Here is an 11,231-nt window from a genome sequence, read left to right as displayed (position 1 = left end):
GTCGACCGCATTCTCAACACCGACGATTCGCCGTTTTCCAGGTATAACCACCTTGAGTCTTTTGTTTGTGGTGTCGGAAACATAGAACACTTGAGCCACATGTTGTGCGAGGACGAAAGGGTCCGTCTTGTATCCGTGACGGCTAAGATCGACACTAACGAACCCGTAGTTATCTTTTTGTACATCTCTATTTGCATCAACCCAATTGCAACGGAAAAGAGCAATTTTAAAACCGTGAAAGTCAAGCTCCCATATCTCTTGTATTTGACCATAGTACGCAGTTTTGTCCTCTCCGTTAACATCGTAAGCATCAACACGTACACCACTATTCTGATACATGCTTTTCTTATCTTGTCGTTCGGTGTAGAACGTGTATCCATTTATGTCATACCCTTGGTATGTCATAACGGTGAATATAGGACCAAGAGCCAAAATTTTGAGTTGTTCACTTATAGGAGTATCTGATCGTGAAATTCGATTCCGGAGCCAACCACAGAATTTGTTCATGTGTTCCTTTGCTAACCATGATTCACTGTGTACAGGATTCTCTCTAAGCAACAGCTCCTTGTGCTCATCGAAGTACTCAGACACAATGTCCATTTGTTGCAACACGTGCAAATGAGCCCTATGAAATAAATCTCGATCTGGAATTATAGCCTTTTTCCCGATCGTCCCCGTGCCTGTGAGCCTCCCCTCATGATGAGACTTGGGAACACCAACCGGGTTACTCGGGTCAGCGTAGTTTAGAGCCCACTCAATGGCTTCCTCTGTACAATATCCTTGTACCATGCTGCCCTCGGGGAAAGCTCGATTTCTTACTAGTGACTTCAAGATGCCGTTGAATCTCTCGTACGCATACATCTGGTGAAGGAACACAGGACCAAGTAGCTTTATCTCCTTGATAAGATGGCCCGTGAAATGAAGGCTGATATCGAAAAAGGCAGGTGGAAAATACATCTCAAGAACGCACAAAGTTTCATAGTGCTTCTTTTCCAATGACTCAAGATCTTCTTCACTTAGAACCTTTTGACCAATTGCATTAAAGAAAAAGCACAGGTTCATAATAGCCTCCCGAACATTGACCGGTAGGATATTCCGAATTCCTACGGCAATCATCTGCGTCAGCAATACATGGTAATCATGAGACTTTATGCCGGGAGATAGCTTTAGATCAGGCATTGATACAAGCTTCGAGACGTTGGTTGAGTAGCCAGTTGGAACTTTCACACTTTTCAAGAACTCGCAAAACTCCTTCTTCTCATTCTTTGACAGGGTGATGCATGATGTGGGCAGCTCCATTCCTTTAACGGAGTCATCATTGAGCCACAACTCTTCTCTAATTTTCATTTTCTTCAGATCAGCTCGTGCATGTGCGTGATCTTTCGTTTTTCCGTCCATGTTAAGCAATGTGCCGAGAAGGCTCTCACAGACATTCTTCTCCACGTGCATCACATCAATAGAGTGACGGATGTCTAAGTCCTTCCAATACGGTAGCTCCCAGAAAATCGACTGCTTCTTCCACATGTCATCTTCTTCAACAACGACCTTCTTGCCCCTCTTGCCTTTCTTCTCTCCTTTCCGCTTACCGAGGACAACATGGACATTCTTAACCATTTCGTAGACATCATGACCTGAGAAATGCGGAGGAGGACGCCTCTTCTCGGCCTTACCGTTGAAGTGATCACACATGTTCCGGAACGGGTGTTTCATTCCAAGGTAGCGTCTATGTCCCATGTACACTATTTTTTTTGACTCACTCAAGTACTCAGAGTCTGTCTCTCTCAAACAATGTGGGCACCCGCAACCTACTTTCTTGCTCTGTCCGGACAAGTTCCGTGCCGCTGGAGAGTCACTGATAGTCGCGAACAAAATGGCTCGAAGCTGAAAGTACTCACGCTTGTACTCATCCCAGACCTCCACTCCTTCACACCACAGCAACTTCAGATCGTCAACCAAAGGACTGAAATAAGTGTCGATGTCATTACCAGGTTGATGTGGCCCCGGTATCAAGCCCGACAGCATAATGTACTTCCGTTTGTTACACAACCAAGGTGGAAGGTTGTATATCGTCAGAACAATTGGCCAGGTGCTATGTGTGCTATTGTTCATGAATGGGTTCATGCCATCTGTGCTCATTGCAATCCTAATATTCCTCGGATCTTCCGCAAATTTAGGATATCGCAAATCTATGTTCCGCCATTGTGTGGCATCAGCAGGATGTCTTATCAACCCGTCCACCTTATGCTTCTCCTTGTGCCATCGCAACAATTCTGACTCCTTTTTGTTTGCAAACCAGCGCACCAATCGTGGAACAATTGGAAAGTACCAAAACACCTTTTTAGGTCCGCCCTTTGTTCTGTTGCAGTCCTCATCATCACCACCATCTTTTCTACGGTTGAATCGATCGAGTCCACAAACAGGGCACTTCTCAAGGTCCTGATAATTCGAGCCACGATAGAGAATGCAATCATTCTTGCACGCATGGATCTTTTCCACCTCCAATCCCAACGGGCAGATAATCTGTTTGGCCTCATAAACGGTCTCAGGGACGGTGTTGCCTTGTGGAAGCATGTCCTTAAGGAGTGCTAACAACTCCTTGAAACTGCCATCACTCCATCCGTGGATTGCTTTCAACTGGAAAAGCTTCACCATCGCAAATAGCCTTGAGTATTTCAATCCACAACCAGGATAGAAAGGTTTCTTAGAGTCTTCGATCATCCTCTTGTACTTTCCGAGTTCGGCTCCTTTGAACTCATCGTCGCCGTGTCTGTCAGCATTGCAAACCATCTCCTCTATGTTATCAACCTGTCAAGCCAGACATGAAAAGTCATATTAGCACGACCTTATTATTCTAATTGTAAGCTTTATTATGGGGCCGGGTTTGAGTACTACCTGTTCCATGATGTCGGCATTGCTCAACCCTAGTATATCCGCCTCATCCACATCGTCGTCCTCTTCTTCGACAACACTATGGACCTCCCTCTCCACATAGGAATCCCTACTCTCTGCTTCATTAAGTCCTTCTTCACCGTGTTTATTCCAACATCGATAATCCTCCATGAATCCACGTTTGATCAAGTGTGATTTCAACACGTGCTCTTGAAGATATCGCTTCTCATTTTTGCAATTTTTGCATGGGCAATAGAGATACTGTATACCATTGTCCACCATATCTTTCTTCGCGTTCTTAATGAAGGCTTCAACACCATCCATAAAGTCCTTGCAAAGGCATGGACCATACATCCAACGCCGATACGACATCTATATAGAATATGAAATCAAAACGTTAGGATTCTCATAGTTTGGGGCCATGCACAACTAGTGTTTAAGTTCAAATATTGTTAGCAAGCATGGAATTATTGCTTGCTTGGAAGTGTAGTTCTGCCAAATATTATTCTGCATGTAGAATCTGTGGTTTTATAATTTTTTAGATGATGGAATAAAATTTATTATCCCAGCTTCTGTATCTTGACGTGTCATCTACGATATAATACATGCAGGCAAGAGGCAATATTAATTAGAGACACGAACTCTTACAAGACAAACCATAGCCAGTAAGGTCATATGTGGAGCCAAATATTGCCAATGATGCAAGAATGTAAAAATATTTTAAGATCTTCATCTTTACTTTTCATGCTATATGATTTATCTTGGATTTATTTAGTATTAGATGCTCTTAACGTCTGAAGACAATCATGGAAAAATCTTGGTGTATTTTCGAACATAAGTTATAATGCCCTATTCTAGCCATAAAAGTTTGAACTTAGAACTTAATTATTACATGGTGAACCAAAAGAATCGATATCATATCGGAGTTACCTTGCCACTGCCCCCGCGACACACGACAGCAAGAAGAGGCTCGATCGTGCTCCAGCCGCCCGCCGCGAGACGCTCCCCACGAGATCTCCACCGCCCGCCGCGGCAGATCCACCCAGCCGCACATCCGCCAGCACCACTTTCCCCAGATCCACCCAGCCGCACCACCAAAGTATCAGACTGCAAGTTCGGATAGCTTGTTCGGACCTCCAGACCCCCAGGCGGGTCTTGTCTGAGGTGGGAACAAATGCAAGACGCCCATGATCTGAGACGAGCCTTGCAGCCGCGCGTCTCCCATCCTCATTATCTGAGACGTTCCGTCCAAAGGCGCGTCTCCCATCTGATGATCTGAGACGAGCCTTCCAGTGACGCGTCTCCAGACCCCCAGGCGGGTCTTGTCTGAGGTGGGAACAAATGCAAGACGCCCATGATCTGAGACGAGCCTTGCAGTTGCGCGTCTCCCATCCTCATGATCTGAGACGATCCGTCCAAAAGCTCGTCTCCCATCTCATGATCTGAGACGAACCTTGCAGTAGCGCGTCTCCCATCCTCATGATCTGAGACGATCCGTCCAAAAGCTCGTCTCCCATCTCATGATCTGAGACGAGCCTTCCAGTGACGCGTCTCCCATTTGTCTCAGTAAAGTAAAGCGAGACGCGTCCCGGCTATTTATCGAAAGAAAATTATAGTCACTCGATGTACTGCTGAACGAGATGACCACGGCTGAAATCCCCCTCCCCAGCGTCCCGGAGACCGAGGACCTCGCCACCGCCAAAATCCCCCTCCCCAGCGTGCCGGAGACCGCGGCGCTCGGCATCACCCTCCTCGGCGCATCCTCCGAGACCGCCGCGCTCCCGGAGTGCACCGCTTCGGAGATCACAGCGGTCGCCACCGGCAGATCTGCGGCGCCTCCTCCAACGGGCTTCTGCACCACCAGCCGCAGATCTGCGACACGGGGACCGCAGCTCCCTTCACCACCAACATCCCCGGGCTTCTCCACCACCAGCCGCAGATCTGCGACACCGGGACCACAACGCCCTTCACCACCAACATCCCCCGCACATAAGGATCGGGTACCTCCCATTGTTGAATGTATTTGTTGGAATCGTCGCATTCTGCCTGAATCTGCATCAGCAAACCCACGGAGGAAGCTTCTCTTTGTTTGCTTTAGTGGTAGTACTCTATCGATTTCTATTGTCTCACGAAACCCACGAAACACGAGCGGGCCCAGGATGAAATTTCCGAGCTGGTCGAAGCTGTTTAGCTGCTTCGGCGGCTGCCTCCCCTGCAGCGACTGTTCAGTCACCCTAAACTGCTGTGGCTCGGGGAACAACAACGTTTACAAGGGGGAGGACGGTGATTCAGCTCGCGAAGCTGCTAGCGCTCGTAAGCCAGCGCCATTGCCTGATTTAATATCTATCTAATAATTAATATCGATGTAATAATAATTGCTGGATTTAGCTAGACATTGTAATGCTGGATTTAGCTAGACATTGTAATGTATTGTGAGATTATTTGTATTTCAGACATTGTAATGTATTGCTGGATTTACTAATGTAATGTAATGTAAGCCGGTTCGTTCGGTTTCAAGGGATTGATTCCATGTAATATGTATTGTACGCTACAGACGCGCCACCGCCACCCCCCCCCCCCCGATCAATGCGAGACGAGCCTTACTAAGGCCCGTCTCGCATTACTTGTCAACGATTTTTATAAAGCCACAGAAATTAATGCGCGACGAGCCTTAGTAAGGCGCGTCTCTCATTACTTTCTGTGGCTTTATAAAATGATCGGAGACAAGCCCTCCCACGGCGCGTCTCGCATTGAGGTGGGAACAAATGCGAGACGCGCCGTGGGAGGGCTTGTCTCCGATCATTTTATAAAGCCACAGAAAGTAATGAGAGACGCGCCTTACTAAGGCTCGTCGCGCATTAATTTCTGTGGCTTTATAAAAATCGTTGACAAGTAATGCGAGACGGGCCTTAGAAAGGCGCATCTCAGATCTTAAAATGATCGGAGACTTGCCCTACCACGGCCCGTCTGGCATTTGTCTCTTACCCTCCCCCACCCCACGCAGCGCCGCGCCCGCATTTTTAGCGCGTCTTTCTTTCTGTAATCTGCGACGTGCCCTTAGAGGCTTGTCTCAGATTGCTTGCTCCTATTTGCTGTTTTGGCGTAGTGGACTCTGAACGTCTTGCCCTCGGCCCAGCCGGTCTGGTTGAACTTGGCCCTCCAGCCGCCGCCGTCCCCGACCATCCACGCCACGGCGGAGGCCGGCGCCGGGAGGCAGGCGACGGCGACGGCCGCGGCGGCCAAGAGCAGCACAAGCCTAGGCGCCATTGTTGGATAATGGATACGTAGGGTTGGAGCTCGGCTCTTCTTACACGGAGCCAGATTGGAGAAGCTGCTGTGTTTATAGCGGCTGGTGCCCTCGGCCACGGGACAACGTATTGGGCAGCAGCTGGCTCGGCATGGCCATGGCAGCATTGGCTGTCTCGTCAGTGGAGCCGATGGATGGATGTACCGTTTCTTCGGCAGCTGGTGAGAGCGAGGAGAGGTTTCTGCTTTGGTATCATCGTTGGTATTCTCGGGACAATGTGCGCACATGACGGGATCATCGTTGGTATCATCACGCATCACGGGACAATGCGCGCACATGACATGGATCATCGTTGGTATTCTTGCGTTTGGTTGCCTTGTTCAAGTCTGCTTCGAGGACAAAAAAAAAATCCGCGCATGTGTCGGAAGAAAGTGTTCTTCGCATCTACAGTGACTTCATCAATTTTAAGATTTGCCGGTTTAGTTTTCGAAGGTGTCTCGTAGGGGTTCTCGTGCACATGTTAGAAAAAAAATATTCTTCCGAGTGGAAGAATAAATAATTTTAGTAATAGTTAGCTGTCAAGGGGATATATCCAATGACGACAGGTATTGCGGTTTGACGAGGCAAATCGGACTCAACCAACCACAGTATAAAAAATCCTCAAAAAAGGCCACAATTATAAACGAGGTTAAATGGGCTTTTTCCACCAAACAAAAACCCAGCGAAATCCTACGGCCCGGCCCGGCCAGCTCAAGCGTGCATCCCACGCTGGGCCAGTACAGCAGCAGCACGTACCGGGCCGGGGCAGAATGGGGACGAGTGTGGGCGCAGCCAGGACCGACTGGGTGGGAATTCTGCCTACATGTCGCGGCCTATAACACCCCACAGCCCTCGACGAAGTTCTAGGGTTTTCTCGTCTCCGCCGCCGACGCATCCCAAATCAAACCCTTCCCCATCCACCCTCCTCCCCCACACCCGGCGGCGGCGACCACCACCGGCAGTTGCGCCACCACCCCCACCGCTCCGCCACGATGAGGCCGATCCTGATGAAGGGGCACGAGCGCCCGCTCACGTTCCTGCGCTACAACCGCGACGGCGACCTCCTCTTCTCCTGCGCCAAGGACCACACCCCCACGGTCTGGTACGCAGACAACGGCGACCGCCTGGGCACCTACCGGGGCCACAACGGCGCCGTCTGGTCCTGCGACGTGTCCCGCGACTCGGCGCGCCTCATCACGGGTTCCGCCGACCAGACCGCCAAGCTCTGGGACGTCAGCACCGGGCGGGAGCTGTTCAGCTTCCGCTTCGACGCGCCCGCCAGGTCCGTCGAGTTCGCCATCGGGGACGCGCTCGCGGTCATCACCACCGACAACTTCATGGACCACGTCCCCACCGTCCAGGTCAAGCACATCGCCGAGGACCTCGACGACCGTGAGTGCTTGTTTCATTTAACAGTTTACGCGTCCTCTGATGTTTGGATGCTCAGCCCTGAGATCCTGTGTGAATGAGTGGGATATAAACCGAGGCGTGTGTTTGTGGATGCAGAGACGGATGAATCCGCGCTTGTGATCACCGGCATCAAGGGTAGGATTAACAGGGCCGTGTGGGGCCCGCTCAACAGAACAATCATCACTGCCGGCGAGGACGCCACCATTCGCATCTGGGACTCAGAGGTTAGCATGCCTGCAGGTTCTATTGACACTGTAAATAGGGTATATATATGTGCATAGGATTGTGCCAATTGTTTGTTGGTATGAGCATCTAGTGGTGTTCTAGTAGGTTTATTACCTTCGCAATGGTTCTTTTCTGTCCAGTCAGATAGTCACGTATGTCTTAGAATGCAAAATTATTCATTTTACTGCTACTGCTTAGTGGACTTAGATAACAAAAAAATGGTACTAGTATCTGGATGACTTTGTCACATCCTTTATTGATTACCTTATCCAGTGTTACTCTATTAATCTACACTTAATGAAGTCATGGTAATTTATATTGTGTACTCTTTCTACCTGCAAGGATGAAAGAGGGTTTTACTCCTGTTGTCTTTCACTACCATTTTTTCTCTGTTCAATATTCTTAATAACCATGGTCTAGTTGGTCTCATCACTCATGGGATGCTCTTTCAATTGAATGTAGACCGGAAAACTGCTGAAAGAGTCGGATAAGGAATCTGGACATCAGAAGACGATTTCATCACTGTCAAAATCCTCAGATTGGTCTCATTTCATTACAGGTTCCTTAGATAAATCTGCTAAGGTGAGTACTTGTATCATAAACATATGCATAATTTGTGTTTTTTTAAACAATTTCCCTGACATTTTGTGTTCCCTGCCTAGCTATGGGATGCAAGAACGCTAACCCTGATCAAGACGTATGTCACGGAGCGACCTGTTAATGCTGTTGACATCTCTCCAACTCATGATACTGTATGTTCCTCTTTAACAGACTTTCTTTAAATGCATGTTCTTTTTCTCCTTTTGCATGAGAGGAGCATAGAATGCCTCTGTAATATTGATCTGGAATTCACTAATGTTGTCATGGTGTTGCATGCTAAATGCACAAAATGCCTGTGATGAGCTTTCTGTTGAATCTGCTATCCTTGGAATTGTACAATCTAAATGCCTGAGTTCCTTGTGCTCCATTTTTAAATAATTGATATAAATACGTTTCACAGACTGATTTGACATGACTCAATAGTTTTGTAACTTCAGTGCAAAAATAGCTTTGTGCTGATTTAATGCATTTCTACGTATCCAGGAATTAATATCAATGGATGTGATTATGTAGATTCCATTATTATTCTCAGCAATTCCATTTTTTGGTGTTTACTATCATTTTTACTCTAGAACACGAAAATGCATCCTTTCCATAATCTTGATTTGATTTTGTGGTTACATAGATGCTCTTGTTTGTTTTTTTAGGTGGTTCTAGGAGGTGGACAGGATGCAATGAATGTGACTATGACAGACCGCCGTGCTGGTAAATTTGAGGCTAAATTCTTTCACAAGGTAAGTTCTTTTCTAGTGAAAATGTTGAGAGATTACTCCTCTTTTGTCACTTTTTGCTAACTTTTGTGCTCATGTCATTTTAGATTTTGCAAGAGGAAATTGGTGGTGTCAAGGGACATTTTGGACCAATTAATGCTTTGGCATTTAACCCTGATGGGCGGAGGTAATATTTTCTGTTTGACCCATATCTCTCTTTCTAATCAATGCTTTTTATATTTAAATTTGGCCAATGTCCATTTTATATGGCTAAGTGATATGCTCAATGATTCAACCATGTTAACACATGGCAATATACGCTATTCTGATCCACATGAGGATGTTATAAGCTTTATGAGAGCATATTTGTATTGACCAATGTTTTCTTTTTTTAATAGCATTTCATATATTTTTGGTACAAGTTTCTTCGAAAAGATATATTTGGTTCATAGTTCTAGCTCAATTGTGTGGTTATGTAACAGCTGACGCATTTGCTACTTTGGCCCACCCTTTCTTTAGCATATCAGCTTATGCTTTTTAGACCTATTTTGTCTGTAAACAATTATCTTCTTCATCTGTCAGTGACATTTGGTTATCATCGAGTTCTGAAGCTACATTTCTTTCTTTCTATATGGTTGAATTTTGTCTGTTTAGTCTACGTATCTTTCTATGTAGCTCAGTGATTGTAGCCAATTACATTGGCAATATACGCTATGCTGACCTCAATTGATGAAAAGTCAAAAGAGTATGAGAGCTATATACTACCCAAAGTAGCTTTAACAGTGATCGTACCTTTTATATTTTTTTAAGAATTGTATGCATCTGATGGTTGGCTCAATGATTTTTACCAGTCTATCTGGTTATATACGCTATTCTGATTTCAGCTGTTGACAAAATAGTATTTATGAGAGCTACCATTGGAACCTACCAAACATCCAATGCAAACATGTTTTTTTTCTTTTGATCTGAAGTCATGTTTTTTTGACTTTCTACTTCTGTCCTTGCTTATTCTAATAGTCATTGTTGAATCCTTATTGTATGGATGTTGTTTCTTTGATCTTATTAGCTTTTCGAGTGGTGGTGAAGATGGATATGTAAGGCTGCACCATTTTGATTCCGACTACTTCAACATCAAGATGTAGATAAAGGACATCACAAACTAATCTGAGGTAATACTTTCCCTGACTTGTGAAGGTCTTTGAGTTCGTTCTAGAATTTTGTTGTCAGTTCTCACCATTTTTGTTTGTCTATGTAATTGTTTAGATAACAGACATCAGACAGTAGTGATAACATAATCTTGCCTGGCATTGCCACCCTCCAAGCAAAACTGTTTTTATTGATAGTAGAAATGTCTAATAATGATCACTTTGTTGGATCATTAATTTCTTGCTTTCAAAATGGGTTGGTGCTCGTTTGAGTATTTTAATCAACTGCAGACTCATTTTTATTTTGACAAATGTCAATGATATCTTAAGAATCTTTGCCCTGACCTGCTGAACTGCCTAAACCTGCGCAATTCTTGCATTCAAATTTAGGATGCTTGGATTTCACTATTCCTCCTGTCTTGCTGTCCGTGTTTGTTGTGGTGCTAATCTTTCCATCTCCAACTCGTTTGCAGGTTGTATTCGAGAGGACCCAACAGGAACGAAGTTACTTTTTTGGTTCAGTTGGTGCTGGTTCGCGAGGCTCGGAGAGTTGGCTCAGATCTTAGCTATTGGTGTTGTGTTGCTTGTTAGACGCTCTTGTTGCTCTCGACAGGACAGGCAGCTTTTTGTAGATGCTTGAGAAATTTGTACACCTGGCAATGAAAAGATCCTTGAATTGCAATATGAGTTGGTTTTCTTTTCATCCGTCTCGTCAATTCTTGGTGTTTGCTTAGACACTCATGTTCTTCACTTGTGAACTGTGATGAGGCTGTATAGTGTATGGCTCAAGTGCACGACCAGCTCCCAAAAGAATATCCGTGTTTCAGCTGGTGTCTGTTCGTGGATATATGCTTGGAGTCGGTGGATGACACAAGAATACTCCCTTTTGTTCCTTGGCACCAAACAAAAGCTACTCCTAACTGAACTTTTGGTGGCTAGACTGATCGCTCTTCTTGCCCTCAAGCA

At 45.8% G+C, this 11,231-nt stretch overlaps 1 protein-coding gene and 3 non-coding genes across 4 annotated transcripts; all 4 read left to right on the top strand.

Moving 5' to 3' along the window:
• The first annotated feature begins 7,033 nt into the window (after positions 1–7,033).
• Positions 7,034–10,968, top strand: LOC112883189 (eukaryotic translation initiation factor 3 subunit I-like). Its single transcript, XM_025948450.1, has 8 exons — positions 7,034–7,567; positions 7,682–7,809; positions 8,273–8,392; positions 8,473–8,562; positions 9,058–9,144; positions 9,228–9,307; positions 10,187–10,289; positions 10,739–10,968. Exons 1-7 carry the CDS (start codon positions 7,168–7,170, stop codon positions 10,260–10,262), a joined length of 981 nt encoding a protein of 326 aa, XP_025804235.1. The 5' UTR covers positions 7,034–7,167; the 3' UTR covers positions 10,263–10,289; positions 10,739–10,968.
• LOC112883674 lies at positions 9,401–9,483 on the top strand. The gene has a single exon (XR_003226928.1). It is a non-coding gene; the product is annotated as a small nucleolar RNA U54 (small nucleolar RNA).
• LOC112883672 lies at positions 9,794–9,876 on the top strand. The gene has a single exon (XR_003226926.1). It is a non-coding gene; the product is annotated as a small nucleolar RNA U54 (small nucleolar RNA).
• LOC112883673 lies at positions 9,952–10,033 on the top strand. The gene has a single exon (XR_003226927.1). It is a non-coding gene; the product is annotated as a small nucleolar RNA U54 (small nucleolar RNA).
• Positions 10,969–11,231: the final 263 nt, after the last annotated feature.

Source organism: Panicum hallii, chromosome 2, assembly GCF_002211085.1.
Source record: "Panicum hallii strain FIL2 chromosome 2, PHallii_v3.1, whole genome shotgun sequence".
NCBI lineage: Eukaryota > Viridiplantae > Streptophyta > Magnoliopsida > Poales > Poaceae > Panicum > Panicum hallii.
Note: the sequence above shows the minus strand (reverse complement) of the source record. Positions and strands in the feature narration are given on the sequence as shown.

Coding starts and splice junctions, on each gene's coding strand:
- LOC112883189 (XM_025948450.1), top strand. CDS start 7,168: ATGAGGCCGATCCTGATGAAGGGGCACGAGCGCCCGCTCACGTTCCTG. Junction 7,568..7,681: donor CGCCGAGGACCTCGACGACC/GTGAGTGCTTGT, acceptor TTGTGGATGCAG/AGACGGATGAATCCGCGCTT. Junction 8,393..8,472: donor CCTTAGATAAATCTGCTAAG/GTGAGTACTTGT, acceptor TTCCCTGCCTAG/CTATGGGATGCAAGAACGCT.